This window comes from Gopherus flavomarginatus, chromosome 4 (assembly GCF_025201925.1).
Source record: "Gopherus flavomarginatus isolate rGopFla2 chromosome 4, rGopFla2.mat.asm, whole genome shotgun sequence".
Lineage (NCBI taxonomy): Eukaryota > Metazoa > Chordata > Testudines > Testudinidae > Gopherus > Gopherus flavomarginatus.
In genome coordinates, this window is record NC_066620.1 from 178,337,892 (window position 1) to 178,362,888 (window position 24,997).

General features: G+C 41.0%; 1 protein-coding gene across 5 annotated transcripts in view; it reads left to right on the forward strand.

The window, feature by feature from the left end:
* Positions 1–22,556, forward strand: part of ERICH1 (glutamate rich 1) — a 111,504-nt gene extending 88,948 nt beyond the window's left edge. For 2 of the 5 annotated variants that reach the window (XR_007774035.1, XR_007774038.1), the window contains 4 exons: positions 5,561–5,935; positions 8,891–9,085; positions 13,426–13,956; positions 17,091–17,824. Coding sequence is in view for 1 of the 5 variants with exons in the window: in XM_050950946.1 (XP_050806903.1) it covers positions 5,561–5,935; positions 8,891–9,085; positions 17,091–17,164 (644 nt within the window). In the remaining 4 variants the exon portion in view is untranslated. Of the gene's footprint in view, positions 1–5,560; positions 5,936–8,890; positions 9,086–13,425; positions 13,957–14,795; positions 14,900–17,090; positions 17,825–21,815 lie in introns of those variants that run through there. The other 3 variants (XR_007774037.1, XR_007774036.1, XM_050950946.1) reach the window with 3 other exon arrangements.
* The last annotated feature ends 2,441 nt before the right edge of the window (positions 22,557–24,997 follow it).

The window sequence follows — 24,997 nt, forward strand, 5'->3', positions numbered from 1 at the left end:
ACAAATTTCAATCCAAATCTGAATTAACAGCACAAAACAAGCCTTCTGGAGGAGATACTGCAAAATAAAAATACTCCGAAGCTTTGCATTCCTTATAATATTCCATTATACTTCATTCTCCACTCTTTTAAAAATGGCTATACTGGCAGCTAAAAATTACTAATTGTAGCCTTAGGAACTACATCATAAACAAGGTTACACCGTAACTAACAGTTAGACATGCTGTCAGAAATTTAAAAATCAGTAGAGTTTAGTACAATGCAATAAATTAACTAAAATTGATAAATTAGGGCAGAGTTTTAGTGTTCAACTATATCATATTGGTCTTTCAGAAATCATTTTCAAATTGGAACTAAATTTTTGTCCTTCATACTATTAATTACCAGGAATTTAAATAAATATCACATTTTTCCACATTAAATCACTTGTCATTTAATAGTCTGTAGTCCATTAGTCCAAATTAGGCCTTATATTCTACATCAATTTATCCTGACTAACTGAAAATGCTAATTTTAAATGCTGCTCAAGTGTTCTAATATTCTGTCTTTTCATAATTTCTGTTTTATTTTTCAAGGGAAATGGGAACTCTTTGGGTTCTTCAAACTTACAGTTCATTGAAGACCGAATCTGAAAAAATGCTTGTAAAGAAGACTCTTTGAAATGTTAATCCATGGCCTACAAAACTAGAAGAAAATCAAATTGTTTTTATTGAAAATATGTGTGGTTTGAAATGTTTAAAATGTCTTCAGTTTTATTACTTCACAATTATATGGAGTTGAAGGCCAAAAGGGACCAGTAGATCATCTAGTTTCAACTCCTATATATCACAGGCCACTACATTTCACCTAGTTACCCTGATATTGAGCCAAATAATAAGTATGTTAGACTAAAGCATAAATTCAGAATGGCATTCCATCTTGATGTGAAGACATCAAGAGATAGAGAATTGACAACTTCTCTTGCTAGTTTCTTTGAATGGTTAATCATCGTCACTGCAAAAACTGTGTCCTATTTCTAATTTGAATTTGTCGAGCTTCAGTTTAGTTCATGTTATATGTTCTTAATTCATGCAAACCTGGGCTGCACTAATCCACAGGCTGCAGAGAGAGAGCTCCTACTAATGAATTTGTAAAAAGCCACAGAGTCCTGTGGTATTATTGGGGGGAAAAAACCCTGCAACCACACAAACTTGATGATACTTTCCCTTCAAATACAAAAACATAATCTTATTAAGAAAAGACTCTCCCTATTTAGCGGCAATTAGGCTCTGCAGCTGCTAAGTTGTGAAAGTTCTGTGGGCACCCGCAGCTTGGTACCTTTACAGCATTTCTGATTCAGTAGCCCTAAAAAAAGGATAATGATTGTCATAGAAACCTGGCATTAACCTTCATTGCCACTTATCCCCAGATTGTGAATCTTTAGGTCTGCCTACTTTTTTTGCTCTTCACCACAAACAACCTAAACCAAAATGTAATTCATCTTCAGTTACTGCTTGGTGCACCATGGAAAAATATGTAATGACAGGGAAGGAAAAACAGGTTAAAACAGATGGAAAATAGACACAACTGATTTCATTTGAGCAAACGATGAATGCTGTTCTCTGAATATAAATACCACAGACATCTTCCAAAAAGCCCATTGTGTGAATTAGAAAGTTCCTGCGCAAATATGGTAAAGTTGACTGCTACAGTTGCAGTATCTGTCCCTAACAATGCATTTTAAAAGACTCTTTTCATAAACCTGTTATGTAGAAGAACTATGTTTCGTCAGACATTACACTTGACTTTTCATCTTTCCCCATCTCTACTTTTTTTGTACATAGCTATCTTTTTTGGGGATAAGTAGTAAGAAAAATCACAGTGCCCTCTTGAGTTTGTACTGAACCATGTGCAGCTTTGTCTTCCTTGTCATAGTCTTCTATGCCCTTGTTACCACCATGTTGTATTATTCTAATGCACACTAGGAAAACCGCTAGGAAGCTTCAGCTAGTGAAGAACACAGCAACCTTCCTGCTTTGGATTGTTTCAATATTAGCACGCTGTAGGGGAGGTTTTCAAATTTACATAGGATGTCCATGTCTTTCTATCAGTTTGGAGTGCTATTGACTCTAATCTTCAAAGGTCTGCCTGCCTGATTTTCAGAAGTGGGGAGCACCTACAACTTGAATTAAAGTTAGTAGGAGTTGCGGGTGCTCAGTGCTGTAAAAATCTGTTCGTATGTGGTGTAGGACCCATCTGTCTTAGGCACCACCTCTTTCGCTAGTGAGTGAACCCATCTGCTGTGGATTTACTCAGTCTCCATGTGGGAGTGAAAGTTAGGTGTTTCAGTGGAGGTTATTTAGATGTGTTGATCCACCAGAGACTTTTTACTGACATTAAGGTGGCAGTACAAGACACATCTTTTCAGTTGCTATCAATGAATTTCTCCTTATGGTTAGGCCAGGGGAAGACATAGAAATGGGGAGTATTTGTCAGGCCTGGTGTGTACAGTTTAAATACAAGTTTGTATTTAATTGTGTCATGTGGCCAGATGCCATGGGGATGAATGCATAAGAATATCAATTAATAAATGAAGTCAGTATGCAACAGAAAATCATTACTATTATTATAATCATTTCTATTTTTCCTTGAAGGCCTAAACTGGACTTGCAAATATAAGAATATTGTGTAAATGAATCCATTCATCCTAATGAATGTTAATGATTTGATCCCTTTATTTCAGTCAGAAGCAGTGTTTATGATTGATTGTATTCTATTTAACTACCTATTTAACATGTTCTTATTAGAATTGCTTATACAATATAAATTATCAGAATTTACTAATATCCCAGAAATAACAGACTTCTTGAATCAATAGTAAGTTATTACAGCAAAATTTATGTTGCTTGAATTTTTCAAAGAATCCGAGCAGCCCTACAAACTGATATATGGTGCAACAGATCAATCAAAATTAATTTAGAGTGAAACCTCAGAAATTTGAATATGTATTGCAAGCTGGTAAGTTTTGCTAATTAGGAAAGGTCAGATTCTAATATATTGGACTCACCTTAAAAGTATCTTACTTCTCAGAGAGCCCCTTTGAAATCAGTCAGTAAGTAAAGGTGGCAAAATTTAACCCTAAATGTCTCATGTATGGGGTCAGTGCATGTGATATGTCACATCCTGATGGGCAAGCAGGGAGTACCATGGAGTAATCAAGCAAAGTGGCAAGTTCAGTCTTTTTTGGACTATAATACCAGAAAAATGTAGAAACACTGGAAGATGTTCAGAAAAGGCCCACAAGAAATGACTGGAGGACAGGAAGTTTAACTTCAGAAAGATGAAGAGAACTAAGTACACCTTATAAAAATGCTGGGTCTGATTCTGCTCTAACTTACACTGGTGTAAATCAGGTGTGACACCATTGAAATCAGTGGAAGCACACCATTGGGTAGCCCAGTATACATGAGAGAAGAATCAGTTCATTCTGCCTGCTCACCCCGCTGTCTCCAGACCTCCTCCTGTCCTGAGCTACAAAGGATAGGAAAACCTTTGGACTTGACTCAAAATTTCTATTATCTTAAGCCCTTTCCTCCCTTTTGAGACCTTTTCATGGCGGTCTCAAGCATTTTGTGGGTGCCTTGCTCCACAGTATGAAATTGCTGCCCTGAGCCTTAATGGTCTCAGGCTACCTTATAAATGTCTTGGAGCATTTGACAGCTGAAAGAGCTTACAGCTGCTTTCATGATCCAGAATTGATGTGCTTATGTAAACAGAGGGTTAAGTAATTTCAGAGAAGAAAAGTTATCAAATTTTACCATAGGATTTACTTCTTATTGCAAAGTGAATCCAGTCAAGGCCGAAGTAGATCTTAAAATGTAACTTTGATGCTTTGCTTATATTTTCTTCCCCCATTCATCCCTGCCTTTAGCTCTCATATTTTACTCCTCCAGGGCTACACAGACGGTATTTTTCCTACATCCCATATGTCCAAATCCTACATAAAGATGTTTAGCTCAAATGTCATGCATTTGAAATGCTCCACAGCCTCCTTCATAGAAGGTATCAAAAATGTCTTTGCAGTGAGTCATCCATAGCTAAAGAGGAACCGAGGGTCTTGTAGTGATACTAAAAGAGAGAAAGTGGCTCAGAGCTAATGGAGTTCGAGACAAAAGAGGAAGCACAAATGAAAAGTCCCCAGCTACTGAGAAAATAGAGGCCAAGATTGGAGGGTCAGACAAGTTGTGCATGTCAGAGGCAAGTGGACAAAGTGTGCACAGCAACCAAGAGTGTGGACCTGATTCACTAGCATAACACTAGTGTAATGAAGTAGAGAAACTCCTTTGACTTCAGCAGAGTAACACTGGTGTAAAACTAGCTTGCAGAGAACCAGAACCTGTGTTTTCAGTTGAATTCTAAATGTGAAAATAAAAGATAATAAGAGTTAAATGGTCTTGCTTTCTGAAGTGAGACAGTAGAATGGCAGCAGTGTTCAAGGCCCCCTAAAGTTTAAAGAGAGTAAGGATGTCAATAGACCATAAAAGAGAATTGCAGTTAATTAGACAAGAAATTATTTTAGGCATAAATAAGGATTTCAGCAGCAGCACAGTCAAAGTTAGGGTGGATTTTGGCAATCTTCTGTGGGTGTGACAGGCAAGACTTGCATTCCGAGGTGATGTGTGGGAGAGGAGGCAAGTTCAGTGTTGTGGATGACTTCAGAATTCTGGCTTTGGTTGCAAAGATAAGCTCTGAATAAAGGAGCATGAAGCAGAAAGAGGGACTTCATCCCCTTGACATTTCAGCCTTTTAAAAAATGAAGCAGTAGGGAAGTTAGTGTTATAGCCAGGGAATGACAGTCAAGAGAGGCAGTTAGAGAGATCAACAATTGTGAGTCAAGGGCATTGTTAGCTTAAATGTCTTTCCCCATAAAGGTGATGACCAAGGCTAGAGCTATCAGTGGTATCAATGGAGAAGAGGAAAGAGCCAAAGACTGAGAACTAAATTGTGCCTTTAAGGCACAGCCCTACAGTTGGGGCATACAGGAGCTCCATCAATCGTTTCTACTGTATTGCACACAATGTTCTTCTGTGCTTCGTCAGCCCTACTAGCTGGTGTTCAGACAAGTGGGGTCTTGGCTCTGTTATCAGCCACCCGTGGTAGCCTAGCAGAAGCTCCGCTCTCATTATGTTGTGCCCCCATGCTTGGTGAGGGAGGGATGCTCTTTTGTCCTCTTCCCTATGTAAGGCTATTCATAATATGGCCATGAGTCTTGAGGCCTTTCATACCGATGGGATGAAAAGAAGTAAAGTCTCCGTCAGCAATGGAAGCAGAGAGACACTGGGCTTCCTGTCTGATGCATTCAAGAAGATGTTTGCAGTATTGTTGTAGCAGTATTTGTTCCAGGGTATTAGAAAGACAAAGTGGGTGAGGTAATTTCTTTTTCTGGACCAATTGGACTCAAGAAGTGCCATTGATAGGTAGTACTGAAAGCCACACTGAGGAAAGAGAGTAAGATTAGGGATACTCACATAAGTCAGAACTGGGGGGGAAAAGTGATTAATATGCCTCTTTTAAACCTACAGAGGAGGATTCTCATGGACAACCCAAAAAAAAGCGCATTCGAAGGAAGAAACGAAAGAACACTGTTGGAAATCCTGATAATTTACGTAGAGAACAAACAGAATCTGGGAAGCATGACACTCTGTTTCAAGATAATGTACAGCTGCAGCAGACAGACGGCACAAAAGTAAGCAAAAACAAAAAGAGGAAAATGAAAAAGAAACGGCAAAAAGAAAAGATGAGAGCAGCTGGCATGCTAACAAAAACCACTGGTGTGGATTTTACATACCAGCCTGAGAAGGACAACTGTGAAGGAGCATACTTTAAAGACATATATGAAAAAGCAGATGGCATTCTGGACTTCTTGAAGGCAACGCAAGAAATCTATTTTGCTGACAGTATGTACCAACCTTTTTTTTTTTTTTTTTCCAGTAAGAGCTTGAAATTAGGGAAAAAATATGCTTTTTATTTCTATATAGAATGGGGTATATCCATTGCTAGTATAACTGCATTGAAGTCAGTAAGAGCTACAAGTGCTTAGCACTTCTAAAACTCAGTTCCCTGTTTTAGGTCTCTAAATATGCAAGTAGGTGCCCAGATGTAAAAGGTCAGATCTCTGGTTCCCCATCTTTACAACGTGTATAATATTTTGTAATGCATTTTGTGAACCTTGGATAAAAAGTGCTAAATCATCCAAATTGTTTTTTCTTCTTCTGTGAATGAACATCCAGATTAATTGCTTGATGTCAGACACATTCAAATTAGAGAAGTAATTGCTGTTCTAATCTGAGTTTTCTTGTCCTTATCTTCCAACCTACTTTTCTGGAAGCCTCCCTCTTCTCCAGTGTCTGATTCATTTGTGATGAACAGGGAGAGCTACAATGACTTTCCAACTTACCAGTGACCTAGAGGAAATGGGGAAGCACAGTAGGAGCTTCACTGGAGGGCCTGAGGATCTTGTGGATGAGATGCATAGCTGAGGTTTTAGTAACCTGTGGCCATTAAAGATGCTGTAGCACCCTTCAAAAGACTATCAAGGTGTTAGATCTGATGTCCTATTATATTCTAATTCAGGTGACTGGGATCAAGCAAATCCCTGTTGTTTCAAGTGGACACAATATTCTTCCCTTGTCCTCCTACTGAAGTATTGTTCTATGGAGCTTCTGTCATTAATCCATTTCAGAAGCGACTAGTGATGAGTGAAGTGACTTAATTATGAGTGAAGTGATTCCCTGTGCATATTCTAAAGCAATTTAGTATAATGAAGAATGGAACATGCTTTGTAAGTGCAAAATACTGTTGTTTACATTGTTGGGATCCAGAACATAGCTTTAAAACTGGGACATGTAATGTCACCTTTTCACAACTCACAGCTTTGACATTCCTCATGGAACTATGTAGAGAATTTTAAATAGTTTGCCTGCATATAAAATGTCCATCATGAGCCAAAGATGTCAGACCCCGGTCTCATAAAATTCATCTTTAAGGTATAGAGAGCTTTGAAAAATGACTGTAAAAGTGGCATTTGAGGAATTCATATTTATCTTTTCCTCAATGACTTTCAGATAAAATGTGTTCAATTTACACATAAAAAGATGTCTACTCTATCTCAGGTCTGTATACTAAGGGCATGTTTTCACTAGTAATGTTATAGCGCTGCTGCCACTGCACTTTAACATGGCTGTGTGATCATGGCACCAGCGCTGGGAGAGAGCTCTCAAAGAGAGAGCGTAGCTGCCAGCGCTGGTGCACTGTCTACAATGCCACTTAACAGCACTGAAACTTACTGCGCTCAGGGGGGTGTTTTTTCACACCCCCGAGTGACAAAAGTGCAGCACTGTAAAGTGGTGGTGTAGACAAGGCCTAAGCCTGTTATATGAAAACCAAATACAATTTTTCAGGCTCATATATTGTCATCAGTAATAAAGATTTTGCAATTAGAATGTATGACTAAACTACACTCTTGTTTAAATCGGAGTAAATCTAAGTGGCCTTAATGGAGTTACTCTAGAATTACACTGTTGTAACTAGGAGTATGTCTAAATTTGAGCTGGGAGTTGTGATTCATAGATCATGTAGACCTGTGTACCCACCCAGACACCTTAGATACATACTCAGGCAGCTAGCCCAAGTGCTATCTAGTGCAGGTATATCTACACAAGAGCTAGTGCAGGTATATCTACACAAGCTGAGATACTCACCTCTCAGCTCAAATGTACCCTGAGAGTAGAATTTGACTCTTAATTAACAATTCATTGAGCCAGAATGGAATCCTGTTCACTTTCCCATAGCTGTGTTGGCTGCGCAGTTCTAATAAAAAGTATTCAGACTGTCAGTTTCCAAAATAGGCAAAGCTAAATTCTGTCAGCGATTGACAGATTGGTCCTAACTCCAAAGCTGCAGAGCAGACAGTAAACCCAACATGGACCTGGTTATTCACAAAAGAGAAATTGTCAGGCAAAAGCAAACCTATGTTATGGATTATATGTCACTTGTACATATCAAAGTATGACTAACTTGCCTGTTAGGCAAACGGGGGGTTATATATAGATCTGAAATTATGCTGTTTGCTTTTATCACAAGCTTTCTCAATGGGTACCTTACCACCCCATTTCCCTCCCCATTTTTAGATAAAATTGGAAGCCACTGCTTTCAGCATCATTTACCAATGGCCATATTAAATTATACCTTTATATTTCTCTTAGAAAGATTAATGAGGAGGAATCTAAACACATCACTAACAATTGTTTTTATTAGAAAAGCTAACTTTAAAGAAGGCCTGTCTAGAGGGGCTTATAGGGACAAACCATTCAAAGGTACTGGAATTGGAAAAGTTAGAAGAAGCAACAGCACAGTATGAAAAATCATAGTTTCCTTTCTAGTTTTATTGCATGCTATAATATATATTTTCAAAGCATAAATATTAATATGCAGGAATAAGATAACCAGTTGTCTTCCAAAATGCTTTACAGCAGACCCTCTCTCTATATATGTATATCTATAAAAATGTGTGTGTACTGTACACAGACACTTGCTTTGACTATAGTCCAGTTTTTTTCCTTAGACCTTCCTACTTTAGCATAAATCACAATTGTTCTTATTAGAAAAGCTAGGTGGTGAGTTTAGATTTCTCACAATTCATTGGTAGTCCTATTGGCGTGTTCTTTACTTTTCATATTCAGCATCTTCCTGCCTATCATGTTATTTTAATATCTAAGAAGAAATAGGCTGCATGTCAGTACAGCATAGTATTGGTTTTAAGGACGGAAATGTATTTTAAAAGTAAAGGTAATTAACTAATCTTCAGTAAATATGGAGAAAGTTCCTAAATTTATCTGGCCTTCTTTGTTCAGATAAATCAAAATGCACAGATTCACCTATGAGTTCAGCAACCGTCCAAGAGATTTTACAACATCTTGAATCTCACAGCATGGCTTCCTCAGATGTGAGACTTCTTCAGCAGATGAAATCCCTTGTACTTTTGCAGGATACTGAGAGATTGAAGGGCATTTTGGAACAATTCCAAGAACATTCCATGATGCTGCCTGGTATGTACAGTTTACTCATCATACTGCTGATGTTCTTAACATTTAGAAATGTTGAAATATTCAAATTTGTCATGAGTCTCATACAGAGATAAAACAGTAACTAAATAACTGCATAATAGTGAAAGTAAAATTATTACAAGATTATGAAAGCATCGTTCTTCACAAGGAAGACATTATTTTGCCTTTTTGGGGGGGAGGGGTTATGACTGATATGAAACCACAGCAGAGGCCAGTACTGCAAGGTGCTGAGTGTCCTCAGCTCCCAAAGAAGTTAGTGAGAGGTGATGGCTCTCGGAATTGCATAGGAAGAGATCAACTATTCGAATAGATTTAGTCCCTGTTTCTTCTCAATGCTTAGAATAAGAAACCAGTATTGTGAACTATACCTATACCATTGTGTATAGTATTTTAAAGTGTCTTGAAAAGTAATGAGTAAGATAGTGGTAGTTGTGACCTATCAAGGTACAATTCAAACTAATAAGTAGTTGTGTCATCCCTGCCATTTAACCTGGCGTGCCCTTTTGAGTGTCTTGCTGCTGTAGCCTGGACTGTTAACAAACAGCCTCCAGCATGGAAGTCAATCCCAGCGATGTCTTTGTGGAAAGATATTCCCTGTTTTTTTTTCACCTGTTTGAACTTCCTTTATTTTCCGTCCGTTTGATGACTCTATTCACTGCTTAAATGCAATTTAAGGCAAACATACAGAACCAATCCACACAAGCGGTCCATTTCCTGGAAATTACTGTGCTAATAAGCGATGGTCAGATAAACACCACCCTATACCGGAAACCTACTGGCCGCTATACTTACCTACATGCTTCCAGCTTCCTTCCAAGACACCCACACGATCCCTTGTCTACAGCCAAGCTCTGTGATACAACCGCATTACTCCAATCCCACAGAGACAAGCACCTACAAGATCTCTATCAATCATTCTTAAAACTACAGTACCCACCTGCTGAAGTGAAGAAACAGATTGACAGAGCCAGAAGAGTACCCAGAAGTCATCTACTACTGGACAGGCCCGACAAAGAAAATAACTAGCCGTCACCTTCAGCCCCCAACTAAAACCTCTCTAGTGCATCATCGAAGATCTACAACCTATCCTGAAAGACGATCCCACACTCTCAGACCAGTCCTTGCTTACAGACAGCCCCTCAACCTGAAGCAAATACTCACCAGCACCCACACACCACAAACACCAATCCAGGAACCTATCCTTGCAACAAAGCCCAATGCCAACTCTGTTCACATATCCGTTCAAGAGACACCATCATAGGACCTAATTACATCAGCCACGCCATCAGGGGCTCATTCACCTGCACATCTACCAGTGTGATGCATGCCATAGTGCCAGCAATGCCCCTCTGCCATGTACATTGGCCAAACCGGACAGTCTCTACGCAAAAGAATAAATGGACATAAATCTGACATCAGGAATCATAACATTCAAAAACCAGTAGGAGAACACTTCAACCTCTCTGGTCACTCAGTAACAGACTTAAAGGTGGCAATTTTCTAACAGAAAAGCTTCAAAACAGACTCCAACGAGAAACTGCTGAACTGGAATTAATTTGCAAAATAGATACCATTAACTTGGGCTTGACTAGAGACTGGGAGTGGCTGAGTTACTGCACAAATTGAATCTATTTCCCCATGTTAAGTATCCTCACACCTTCTTGTCAGCTGTCTGAAATGGGCCATCTTGATTATCACTACAAAAGTTTTTTTTCTCCTGCTGATAATAGCTTATCTTAATTAATTAGCCTCTTAGAGTTGGTATGGCAACTTCCACCTTTTCATCTTCTCTGTATGTGTATATATCAGTGTTTCTCAAACTGGGATCACTGCTTGTGTAGGGAAAGCCCCTGACAGGACGGGACGGGACGGGACGGTTTGTTTACCTGCCCCATCCAAAGGTCTGTTCGATGATGGCTCCCACTGGCCGCAGTTCACCGCTGCAGGCCAGGGGGAGCTGCTGGAAGCGGTGGCCAGTATGTCCCTCGGACTGCGCTGCTTCCAGCAGCTCCCGTTGGCCCGGAACAGCGAACTGTGGCCAGTGGGAGCCACATCGGCCAGACCTGCGGACAGGCCAGGTAAACAAACTGGCCCGGCCTGCCGGGGGCTTTCCCTACAAAAGCAGCAACCCCAGTTTGAGAAACACTGGTATATCTGTCTTCTTATTATATGTTCCATTCTATGCACCTGATGAAGTGGGCTGTAGCCCACGAAAGCTTATGCTCAAATAAATTTGTTAGTCTCTAAGGTGCCACAAGTACTCCTGTTCCTTCCTTTGTTTACGACCTGACTTCTGCCTGGGCAGGGCTGTGGGGTTTGGAACAAGTGTTAACAACATCATACAGGGGAATCTTATAAATTTACATACAATGTTGCCACACATATTTTACAAGGACAGACTGATCAGCAAATTATGAATTTTCAAATGATACTTTACAAGGCATATTTTGTACAAAGATTATTACAGTAGAGCAGAGGTTCTTAACCTATTTATCATTGTGGGCCACATGTGCAGCTCTTTGTGTTATGTGGGCCACATCCACACCATATAAAAATACTACCTTTATGGCCCTGAGGATGTCATATGGACCACAGCTGTGTGCTGATTAGGCCACAGTTGGCCCATAGGCTGCAGGTTGAGAACCACTGGAATAGAGTTTAGGGTGTGAATACAAGGGTATATTCTGTCCTAGTAGTGCAGTAACCGAGTAAGCGAAGACAGTAGTCATTGGATACCTGACAGTAACTCTCATAGAGGACTGGGCATTAGAACCTACTATAATTTTATATGATTGTAATACACAAGGCCCCAGTAGGGTTTGAAGCATCATTGTCCTCCCTGAAGGGTTTACAGTCTGAGGCTTTTCACCAGAACTCGGCTATTATTCCCTACTCTTTCAAAAAGTACATTTGAAATGTTTCAATGTTTGAAGACCTGGTGGATTGGCAGTGCATCTGCATGTGGAATAAAATGCATATGTACAGTAAATGTAAAGAATCATCCTTCACTGTGATCACAGGTGAACTGCCTAAAGTTGGAGCTGGAATTTTAGGGCCAGATTCTGCCACCCTTAAGTACATTGTGTTATCCCACTGATTTCAGTAAATACTCGCAAAGCAAAATACAACTCAGCATTAACAGGGGTAACAGAATTGGGCCTTTAATAAAAGGCCTAATTCAGCTTCCATTAAGTCAATGAGAAGTGAGAGTTGAGTCATGTGCAAAGTCATTATAGTCACTGTGCACATGACCCAGAACCCATTGAAGTTAATGGAAATCTTTCTACTGGCTTCAGTGGGCTTTTGGATTAGGCTCACCTTTTCTCTGTCGCTCTCTTTTTGGTAAAAGAGAACTGCTGAACAGAATAAGGAAACGAAAACAAACTAATTTGGAAAAATCCACTCAGAAAATGTAAAATAAGCATTCATAGCAGAGGTGCCCTTTGAAATAAGTATTTTTCCTCTTCTAGAAGACTGAAAACATCCCTGCTGGTGTACAGCCTCATTTATTCTTCCAGTTGATTTTCTTCTCATGTCTTTAGTCACTCCTAGTTCAGTTCTGCTGTCACTCACACCTATTTTCCACTGGTCAATACAATCAAATTTCTATTCCTCATGTACATCAATGAAAGAGAAGAACCAGCCCTCTGTATTTTAAGTGTTATTTAAAGGCCTGCTCTATACTAACTTACTCAGCAGAGGTAATCACTTTTCAGCTTTATATTTTGAAATCTCAAAGAGCTACAAGGTAATGGTAAGAAATTACTTCCGACATAAGGTTTTTAATTATGTATTTATTTTTATACCTTTTAATGAATAAACTTTTTCTTTCACAGTCCAAAAAACCCCAGTTTTAATCTATAATAGACAGCTGATAAAAGCAGAGAATGTTCCTTGTAACTATTACAGAAGTTTGCTGCCTCAGCAAACTCCAGCTGCTCCTTAGGGAAACGCTATTCAGGAAGATAAAACATAAGAGTACTTCTTAGTAACTCTAATATTTCCCAAACACGATATCTAAATTCCATCAGGACTTGCTCATATGATTCTCTTGCCTTTGTTTCTGGTGTGTTTGTTTGTTTTTCTAGTGGGCCATGGTGCCCTAGAATAAAGAGTCATTCCTCATTAACTTCTTGAAAGGAGAACAGTTTTTATTAGTATTAGCAGGGAGGCTTATTTTTGCAAAACAAACCAATTCTTTTTCCTGTGTTTCAAGAAGCAATATGTTAACAAAAGAATCCCTTTCCGCTGTGGTTATGATTCAGCATAAGACACCTGAGTCAAATGGCTAATTTGTGTGAGTATTTTTTCTTTAATGACAGATGTTGTAGTGGGCCGGCATGGCTCCCCTCCTCCCCAGAGAGGGTCGGGCCCCGCCAGAGGCCAGAGTGGGCGGAGCTACGGAGCTCTGAGCCCGCCCCTCAAAGGGTCAGGCTGCGACCTGGAACTATAAAAGCCAGCCCTCAGAGCTCAGTCAGGCCCCAGCAGCCAGAGAGAACAGACGTCCCTCAGGGGGCCCAAGACTGGGAGACTCCGGCGACCGAGGGGAGCCGCCCCGACTGGCCAGAGCTCCCCCGCGCTCGCTACCGGGAGAAGCTGTCTGAGCCTCCCTGCGCTCGCTACCCGGAGGAGCTGCTGGAGCTTACCCACGCCTGCTACCCAGAGGAGCCGCCGGAGCTTCCCCGCACCTGCTACCTGGAGGAGCCGACGGGGCTCCCCCGCGCCTGCTGCTACCCAGAGGAGCCGTGCTACCCTGGCCCGACTATCCAAAGGAACTCCCGGACTTACCACCCAGCCCCGGTCGCGAGGAGCCTATGCTCATGGACCCTTCAGAGGCCGACGTTAGGACCCAGGTAGGTCCCGAGGGGGAGTACGGAAGCAGCCCGGGGGCAGCCGACCCCAGTCAGGCGGCGGAGTTGTTGGAGTCTATGTCAGTGTGTTGCGGCCAGGATCTCCACTGACTGACCAGCGGAGTGACAGCCGCTGTTAGGGCCCCGGGCTGGGACGCAGTGGAGCGGGAGGGCCTGCGTCCCCCCTGCCACCCGACTCCGGGGTGGCAGACTCCCCCTCTCCCTGGCCTGAGGAGGCCAATAACTGTTACTGTTGCTCAGCCCTGACCAAAGGCCTGAGCTTACTGACTCAGCGTTTGCTGCCTCGCCCTGACCGAGGGCTGGGCCTTTAAGACTGCTGCTGTTGCTCAGCCCTGACAGAAGGCCTGAGCTTATTGACTCAGAGTTTGCTGCCCTTTCTAACCTGGGGCTGGGCCTTGAACCACTACTGTTGCTCAGCCCTGACGCAGGCCTGAGCTTACTGACCCTGTGCTTGCTGTCCACCCTGACGTAGGGCCCAGCGCCTCGCGGTTGTTACGGTTCCACCCTGCCGGAGGGCCTGAGCCCCTCGCCCGCTGGGTGAACAAGTACTGCCAGGACCGCTGGGCTCGTTTCCCGGACCAACCAGAGTAGAGTGGGCCGGCATGGCTCCCCTCCTCCCCGGAGAGGGTCAAGCCCCAGCACCACACGTGTGCAAGAGTCATGAAGAAGAATGAATAAAAGTCTTTATGCAGACCCTCTCCTTATACATAATAATGTATCTTCCTCAACTCTGAACTTTATAATGGTGTTATTGCTTTACCCTGTTATAGAAAAGATAATTGAATAAAGCATTCATGTGGAATTCTCTTCACACTTCTCAGAACATTACTGTGATTGGGAGGTATTGTTCAGCAGACAGAAGGAAGAAAAAAGAAAAGAAGAAAAAGGAAATGTACATTTTATTTTAAGTTCTTAGTTCCTGTTCTTTGTCAGAGCATGCAATGGTGGTGGTATAGATGCCAGGAAGAGGAGAGGTGGGAAACACCTGAGAGTTGCAGGGAGAAGACATGGCAGAGCCTTCTTAGGACAGTGAAACTGCAGAGATAAACGCACTTCAAGCTGTCATTCTCTCTCTGGCCCTTAGGCCTTCGTACCAAGTGAGGAAACATACCTGAAAAAAGAAGGGGAAATCCAGGATGTGGTGATTATGTGGTGCATTTTAACCAATCTAGAGGTGGTCTCCTAGATCACTTCAGAACCAGAGCCAGGGGATTGGGTGGGCAGACTTACTCCAACATGAAACTGCAGAACTGGAATTAATTTGCAAACTGGACACCATTACATTAGGCCTGAATAAAGACGGGGAGTGGTTGGGTCACTACAAAACCTAAACCTAATTTCCCCAATACTAATTTTCCCCTACTGTTACTCACACCTTCTTGTCAACTTTCTGAAATGGGCCACTCTCATTACCACTTCAAAAGTTATTTTTCTTCCCTTGGTATCCTGCTGTTAATTGAATTGTCTCGTTAGACTGACCTCAGACTTCGTAAGGCAACTCCTATCCTTTCATGTATTTATACCTGCTTCTGTATTTTCCACTCCATGCATCAGATGAAGTGGGTTCTAGCCCATGAAAGCTTATGCCCAAATAAATTTGTTTGTCTCTAAAGTGCCACAAGGATTCCTGATTGTTTGTTTTCGCTGATGCAGACTAACATGGCTACCACTCTGAAACCCAAAGTTAGAAGAGATAAAAAACTTTCATTTTAAAAATAAGATTTAAAAATGGCAATTTTTCTAAAAATATTTTTATTCATTTTCAAAATTTAAAAAATTGTGACTATGTTGCAAGGGAAACCTAACATTTTTCAATTCTTTTGAAATTTTTCACGAAAAATGTGTACCATTTTTTAGCCCTCTCTACCCAGAGTCTTCCGTACACCTGAAGAGGATAGGAATAGGGGTCAAATATAAAGGAATCTCTCATAGTAGAAGTTTTGATTACCTCTTCCAGAAAGTGTGGGAAACAGAATGCTGCTTGTGAGTCTACTTTGGAGGGGAGGTTGGGTTGCTTCATGTCACAAAAAATGGTCTGTGACTAGAAGATAAAGTTTTTATATGCTGTTGGGAATTGCAGATTTTAGAATGAGTGATTCTTAGTCCTAATCCTGACAGTGTGTTAAGAGCATAGGTAATTATCGAATAGAAAAATAATGTCATTATTCCGTGATATATGACCTCATTCAGTTTCTACTCATTAGTCCCCTTCCCTTGTCTGTTAACATTTTCTCTTTGTTGGCGAGTATCAAGTCTAAAATAGACTCCTCTCTTGTTGCCTAGGAAATTATCACTCACTAAAGAGCTGAAAGCTACTTTTTGCTGGGCAATTTGTCCTCTAAAAATATTTCGTTTGTGTTTTGCAGGCCAGGAAAAGTAATAGTTATGCTGCACTTAGGTACACTACATATGCCTTCAAATTAGTACATATGCCTTCGCAGTGTTCAAAATAACATTTTTTGCAGAGTATTCATACAAAAGGAAATAAAATAGGAAAGCTGCATTAAAATGACTTTATAGAGCAGTCTTAAATGTGATAGCACAGCAATAAGTGCCATAGATATACCTATCCAAAATAGAGTTAAATAAATGGGAATCTTTATGTTAAGGCTGAAGCTCTGGTCATACTGTGCTTTAGGTAGCTGCACATTGCTTAGCACAAGCTGAGGTAGGGCTCTAAGTGCTGCTGTAATACAAGTAATAATGAATAAAGGATAGGTGAAATCACTCTCCATTCAGAGAATACCTAAGGAAATGATGCAGATCACAGACTGTTTCAGCCTCAACTATACACTTGTGGTTGTATCATTTTAATCCACTTTTCAGTATTGTTGATTAAGAAATAATGCAGTGGTTGCACTGAACAGTATAAGGCCAGAGTCAGCCCTGGTACAAGCAACTAATTTCCTAGAAGAGTTGTGCTTGCTTATTCCAGGAACGAATTAGGTCTGTCATCTTCAAGTTTATATTGGTGTCTCAAGCTCCAAGGGTTATTTTGTTTGTGTTTTGTCAGATGAAAACAGATGTTTATATGGCTTTTTTTTAACCTTCATATGTTTGATTGCTGAAAAATACCACAAAAATATTTCAGGAAGAATTTGGTTTTTTCTTTTCAGATCATGCCAAGATAATCTCTTCTCTGTTCCACTACTGGATTACAGATATCCTTCCTGTGAAGAACAGGAAATAAAGCATGTGTGTGCGTCCATCTGTGCAGAGTTAAAATTTAATATACAAACTGTAAGTTGAATAGCGAATGTTCAGAAATAGCAGTGTACGTGCTGTATATTCAGCAAGGTAAATGAGGTATTTTTCATTTCATTGACTTCCTCCAAAATATGTAAAAGTATTTTGATTTTGTATTTTGGTTGGTTGGGAACATCTTACATATGGGCATCATATCAACCAAATCATTTAACATAGACCCTGAATCTGTTTGCACAGTTGGATCTGTGCAAACAGATGCATCTTTTTGCTGTATTAGGGACATATGGGATGGTTTCTAGGTGCTCAAACCCTTTTGATTCAAGAGTTACATTAAACTTAAATGTTTATTGGTAATTTCTTTCTAGAAAATGTGGTTCTTAGCTATTATTGTTTACAGAGTGTCAGAATGTATTCTAGGTGGAATTTATAACACCATCTATAGGTAAGGTAGCCCAACACTTCCTATATAAGACCCTTTTTTTAGTTGCGTTTAATTTCGCCAAACTTTAATCATTTGAGCTGAAATTTTCCATGCTGGATGACTGCCGCAGGCTGACTTTTTTGGAAAGTTCAGCCACAACAGTTTCACTGTTTTTGAGAAAGACAAAAGAGAAAATAAAGTTGTTTTTAAAACTTTGAGAAATCTCTTTTCTAGCCATGTTGTTTTATTAAAAATTTAAATAATTTTAAATTGCATATATAATTATAAATATATTTTTAAAAAATTCTGATGAACTTTTCTTTAGAAAGCTCTGGTAAGTTCCTCCATGCGCTGTAGCAGGGACTTGAAATTTGGCAAGGGCTGACATTTGTGTCAGAGATGTGTCTCTTGTGGTCATTGTGAAAATCTGTCCAAATCTGACGAAGTTATAAATCTTTGAGATATTTCAGTTCGCACATGCTCAGTAGAGATTTGCTAGAGTTTAATAGCTACCATCTCCAAAGATTCCAGCTCCTCACAGTCCCTGTGTGTGACTGGACCGTGCCGGCTCCCTCCAGCCCAGAACTACAGGGTGAAGTCTGACTTTCCCTGTAATGGCTACTCTGGGCAAGAGTGGAACTGGGCACCAGAAGTGAGCACAGGGAACCTGTCTCTCCTGTATCCTTAATAACCCTCATATTGGCACGCAGGGTGGGACTGAAGAGGGAGACTGGGACCCAACATAAGGAATATGAAGGGATGAGACTAGGACTTACAGTGCAACTTTCATTCAGCCCCTTTATGCATATGCATTATGATAGTCTTTAATTGCATGATCACGTACTGTTTTTTCCATAGGATCCCACCTCATTCAGTTTATAGGATGGACCCCTCTGGGGATCAGTTAAGGTGGTTTTGCAGAAGTGGGGAGATGTGCAGTGAAGGAAGCAGGGTATTGTTGGAAGAGAACGGATTGCCTCCTGGTTAAGGCAGCTGAATGCTGCCCTGAAGAACTGGATTTTATTACTGCCTCTGCCACAGAGCATCTCTTATGCTAGGCAAGTCACTTAAATTAAACATTTCACAGGTGGTCACTAATTTCGTTCTTCGTTTTCTGTTTACCTGATTTGAGAGGCTGGGGTCTGTTTTGCAGAAATGTTGAGCACTCACAGCTGCAAACATCTGCAAAGCTACTTCATTGCCCTCCTTCAAATCCCTCCATAGAACTCTTCTTTCCTGTGAGACCTACACACTTGACAGTTTAATTATGCAGACCAAAATGATCTCATTGTTTCCCTGTACTCCCCCGTCGATCTGTCTGCTCCATTGATTGACTCTTGTCATATACTTACATTGTAAGCTCTTTTGGGCAGGGACTTTCTTTTCTGTGTTTGCACAGTGCCCAGCACAATGGAGTTCTAGTCCATGATGAGCTCCTAAGCGCTACTGCAATACATATAATGATGGTGATAAGTGAATGTATAAAGTGCTATACAATGCTAAGCACCTGGAAAAGTCAGGCACTGGGTATCTCAGATTGGGCACCCAAAGTCAGTTAACAGTTCTGACCTTGATCTCCTGTGCCTCAGTTCCCCACACCTTCACATCACAGGGGTGTTGTGAACATTCATGAATGTTTGTGAAGTAGTTGGATGCTATAGTGAGGACCACTATAGAAAAGAAAATTAATAATTATTTTTTCACAGCAGGGTTTGAATAGTGTGCAGCAAATAAGGCATTGCACCGCACATTGAAAAACAAGGAGAAAACAAAATATTGACTAGCTGCTCGTTAAGTGAGCACTGTCCATCCTGTGCACTGAATGAAGCAGAGGTGCTAAGCATAACATACTTTGTGTTCATGTCATTAAAAACTATATAATAAAGAACATGCACAAAGTGGCCAAATTAATGTTGCATAAGTAAGCAGCTTTAATTTGGCTGCTTGCACTTTGGCAGCACAAAGGAAAGGCGAATTAGTGCTGCTGGCAGCGCACCCCAGGCATGTTGGGAGTGGATGGGGTGTAGTCCATGGTTCCTATCCATTTACTAACATTCTGTTGCTGGCAAGACAGGCCCGTTACAGTGTAAGAGGATGGAGAGCACTAAGTAATTGGAAGGGGTTGAGATGTATAATAGAAATAGTTTCATATCCATTCCTCCCAGTGCTGGTAATTATTTTATTGTATTGTTCCAGATGGAAGAACCTATTAATAATGGTAGAACATTGATTAATGTATTTGATCTTCCACAAACATCTTCTCTGTACTGTAATATTAGTTCATTTTTAATTACCATATATACTCATTCATAAGCCGAATTTTTTAGTAAAAAAGGGAAGCACCAGAGAAGGTCAGCTTATGAACCGGTATAGAGAGGGGAAGGTGGGACAAAGCCTCTTCCCCCAACAGAGGGAGCAAGGAGAGGCAGCACAGCCAGCAGAGCCAGAAGGGAAGAGGCGGGGCCAGAGTCTCTCTGCTTCTGGCCACGCTGCTCTACCCCCAGCCTCCGAAGCAGCTGCAGCTCCAGGGCTGGCAGGCTGCAGCTGTGCGGCTTAGCCCCACCCTCCAGAGCAGGCTGTGGCCGCGCTGGCCAGCCCGCTAGATCACACTGCAGCCATGTCACCTGGCCTAGCACACTGGAATGTGCTGCGGCCACGCCATCCAGTCTGGCTTGCCGGAGCAGGCTGCAGCTGCACTACCCAGCCTGCTGGAGCAGCTCCAGCCAGCCCAGAGATATCCTCCCCAGATAAGGTTGGAAGGCATGGGATGAGGAGAGTGTGGGGGTCCCAGTCTAGGGGTGGGGTCATGTGGAGGGTGGTCACAGGGCTTACTCCCCTGACCTCCAGCTTCTCCTCCCCCCAAAAAATTTCCCCAGCAGTTGCTGTCCCAGCCCATCAGGGTAAGCGGCTGACGCACTGGGACACTTTGTTTACTTAAGTTTACCTCCATGCCTGCTGATGCTTGAGATAAACAAACCATCTCAGCCCACCAGCAGCTTATCCTGGTGGCCCAGGAGCCAAAGCTTGCTGACCCCTGAATTATAGGGTCGGCTTATGAACGAGTCATAAAAAAATTTCCATTTTTACTCATTCATCTTGTGGGGGGTCAGCTTATAAATGAACCATCTTATGATAGAGAATATACAGTAACTAATCAACATTTAGGTGGATTAGAAAATTTTGTCCTCTGTGCAGTTAGGATTAGAATGGAAAAGGTGCTGTCTAAGTAGGAAATGACTCTAAGAAAACGAGCCAATAGTGAAAAGCTGTGTTCAGTATCATAGAATTCTATAGCTGGAAACCCTAAACCATGTCTTGTAATATTATTTTAATGCTTCGTCTGTTCCCTCACCATACAAAGGATTTGATCATGTGCAGTATTCATTTAAAACAGGGCAGCTCAATCTTAAATTGCTGCATACAGAAGGGCCAGATTCTGATACTCTCACTCACAAGAAAGAACATTTTACTCCATGTGTAATCCCAATGACTTCTGTGGGACTACTCGCAGAGTAAATTGCTACTCAGTGTGAGCAAGGCTATCAGAAGTTGGACCAATAAAAGCTATTACCTCATCTACCTTGTCTCTCTTCTTTTTGTTTGACAGTTTGAATTCTAACCCTTAATCCAGAGGTCCCCAAAGTGTGGGGTGCCCCTAAGCCCCAAGTAATGTTTGAAGGGGTACTGCTGGGGCCCAAGCCAGCCCCCACAGGGGGCAGGGAGGGAGCACCACCCAGCTCCACTCCTGGCCCCGGCCTTGCACCCTGGGTCCCAGCTGCCAGCCCTGCACCCAAGGCCCCAGCTGCTGGCCAAGGCTCCACTCCCAGCCCTACCCTTGCCTCCAGCTATGGCCCCAGCCTCAGACCCCTTACCCTGTCCCAGTCCCCCACTCCCAGAGCCGTGTCCCTGTTCCCATCCCTGACTTGGGGGGTTGGGACGCAGACTGGGATAAGGAGGGGCACGAGGTAAAAAGTTTGGGGACCACTTCCTTAATCCATTTTAACTAACTGCGTGGCTGATTTGATATTTTGTCTCTTTTTCAGCCATAACAAGCTCCACTTAGATATTGGCATATTAGGCTAGAATTAGAACACAGGGAATATTTCACTCTTCTCCCCGATTTTTGTAAATACTGATTAATTAATAAGATTCATTAACTGGTTATCCCTTGTAGTAAAATGTCTTATGCTCCATTCCTCCTCTTCATTTCCAGAAATTCCCAAATGTTTGCTGATTGCTTCTTCAAGAGGCTCCAAATTCACCATACACAGAGTTGGTGGTAGTGGACAGTGTTAGGTTGGGTTCACTTTCAGATGTTTTGTAACTACAAGAATCCATGTTGGTTCCAAAATGGAGTTTTATGCCCACATGAGCTATGGATTACTTTTTCTGCTCTTTTATTTCTCCTGGAGTTCTAAACAACTTCCAGTCAGAATGTTTGGTTTTTTTTCTTTTCCTAAGGGGTTTCCAAGAAGGAGTTTCCCGCCTTTTCCTAAGGGGTTTCCTGGGCAAGTGTATAAAAGGCTGCCCGGACAGGGCCTCAGGGCTGTCCATCTAAGTGACAGTCAGGGACGGTCACGGGTCTTACCTGCAGGCATCTATCCATCCTGGTGGTAGAAGTGTTAGGGATTTTCTCCAACAGCTTCCTCACCTATAAAAAGAAGAGAGAAAGAGAAGAAACAACGTCTCCTGAGTGTCCTATCTGTTCTGCTTTCCCGTGATCCTGAAGGAACATCAAGGGACTCCTTGGAGCTCCTTTCCAAAAGCTTACCATTAGCCAGAGGATTGAAGTCCCAAGCACTTGCCATCACTTTGATCTATGAAGAAAGTTTTTTTCTTATTGGTTTATTAGGTTGAGTTTGAGGGAGTAATCACTGTATCATGCCATTTTGCTGTTTATTCCCCCTTTTATCCGCCCCACTTTTCGTTATGAACCCTTCAATACACTTTATTTGATTTTACCTTTATTAATAGACTCCTCATTATTTAGGGTGGGACGGATCCTCTTTGCAGGGGAAGGGATCCTACCAGATGACAGACGCTGGACAGGGAAGCTGAGCCTAGGGAGACAGAAAACATAAGGGTCTCTTGTCTTTATACACACACACTCTCCTCCTTTTGCCTTTCCATCCTTTTCCCTTCTAACAACAGCACTAACCTTTCTGTCTTTTTTTTTTTAAAAGAGACTGATTATTAGAAAGTGGGAAAGTTCTTGTGTCCCACTTCTTAAAGACTGTTATGTTGGCATAGCAGAAATTACTTCATGTGAGCATCTTCATTTTTGTCATGAATAATTTCATGCAGTAGGGAAGAATTTCTATCTAAAGGAAAACACATGTATATGAGATTGTTAAGGAAATAGTGTCAACTGAGAGATGGTGTATCACTTGAGGACTTCGTTGCTTATTCATAGTTTGTTGTTCTTATGTACAATTTGTAATAGTATTTTAAGTCATTTATTTAAAAATTGAAATGTACCTTCTGGTTTACACACTATTATGTAGGGATATGGTCTTGTAAGCTGTCTAGCTGCAAGAATCATGAAAATAAATTCCTCACTCAAAAAAAAAAGTATTTAATATGTATTAGAAGTGGAGAGAAGGGTTGTTTTTAATCTCTTAATTTGTTTTCGCTGAAGCCACTTTAAAATCCATGCATTTTGTGCAAAAAAGTCAAGTACTGCAAACAAAACAAGTGTAAGAAACATTTAATGATTTAGTCAGTTGAGGTCAGTACTGTTTGATATCTTTATAAATGATGTGCAATATGAGATAAATTGTATGCTAATCAAACCTGCTGCTCTTAAACTGACTTGGATTATAAACGCAGTTGAGGATAAAATAAAACTGCAGAAGATCTTGGAGAGTTATTAAATTTGGGCCAGTTTCAATCAGATGAAGTTCTCTGTGGATAAATGCAAGGTTATAAGTGTGTGTTTGTTTATGAGTTTATGTAGTAATGCCATACTAAAATATAAGATGGAAGAAAGCTGGTTTAAGAGCAGCATTACAGAAGGAGACTTTTCAGTAATAAATGTAAGTGCACAGACAGGCCATGTGGATAAATAAAGCAAGCCCTGTTTTTTTAGTAATATCATAGGGGTAACTAAGTGTCATTTTCTTCATAGTTTCCATTCTAACATCCTATTTTTAGTTCTCAAAACTTAGGAAAATTACTGATGCCAAGAACCTAACATGATTCAAAAAGGAATTGGACATTTATATAGATAACAAGGATATGCAAAGTTATTATTAATGGTAAATTTTGGATGAGATCTTAAACCTTATGCTCTGTTACAGTTTAACATAAAGGGGGCAAATTACCCCATCTCTGCCTGTTAGGGTTTTTAGGGTTCTTCCTGTGAAGCATCTGACCACTGTCAGAGACAGAATACTAGATTAGTATTGGGTCTGGTCCCGAATAACAATTTCGGTGTTTTTAGGTGTTTTTTTTTTAAGTTTTAGCAAAAAGAGTTTAGCTGTATAGAATTCTGAGAAGAATTGAGGGGTATACTCTTTCTATTATTTTAAATACATCAAAAATCCTGGAACAGTTATTGAAACAGCCCTATAACCAACATTGCTGAGTTATGAAAACTGAAAATTGGAATAATAGTCCTTATTGAGCAGAAGTGCCTCATATTGGTTAAGTTCTGAATTTATTGAGTCATGACCCTTTCAAAGATGGATGCTGTGCACGTGCAGTACATTTTACATTGGACTTTCTAGCTAAATTGGTAAGGAGCACAGGTGGGAGCCTTGAAATCATGCACTTTATAAGCTGTTCAGCTCCTATGGAGTATAAGACAGAGACTATCACCTCTGGTATGCAAGAGAGGGACAGTGTCCTAACATATGGAGGAGAGAGGTGTTCCAGTATCTTCGAGCCTGATAGTTTCAGACTGTGACGTATACATTTTCTATTATCAATTTTTTGCAAGACCCCAGAACTTCAATGCCTGGGAAAGGTAAGGTTTTTTTTTCTCTCTTAAAACCCCCACTAGGAAATGCCAAACAAGAACCTAAATCAAGAGAATGATGAGTGGCCCACATCTGGCTGTGTAGGGTCTTCAAGGTGTGCAAGAAGAGCTGCTCACAGTTAGAGCTGGTTTGAACATTTTCAGCAAAATTCCATTTAGCCAAAATATACTATTTTTGTCAAAGCTGAAATGTTTCGTAGAGACATATCAGTTTGAAAAAGTTTCCATGGGGAAAAGGAGGAGAGAGACTTATGATGTATAGACTGATGAGTATGGCACTGGTCTGGAATGTGGGAGAATCAAGTTCAAATCCTTGCTCTGAGTGATCTGGGATGATAAATTCTGCTTTTAATCAGACAGAGCAGGCTCTTAAATCAAGTGCCCTAACCACCAGGCCACTCACCAGCCTTTTCATC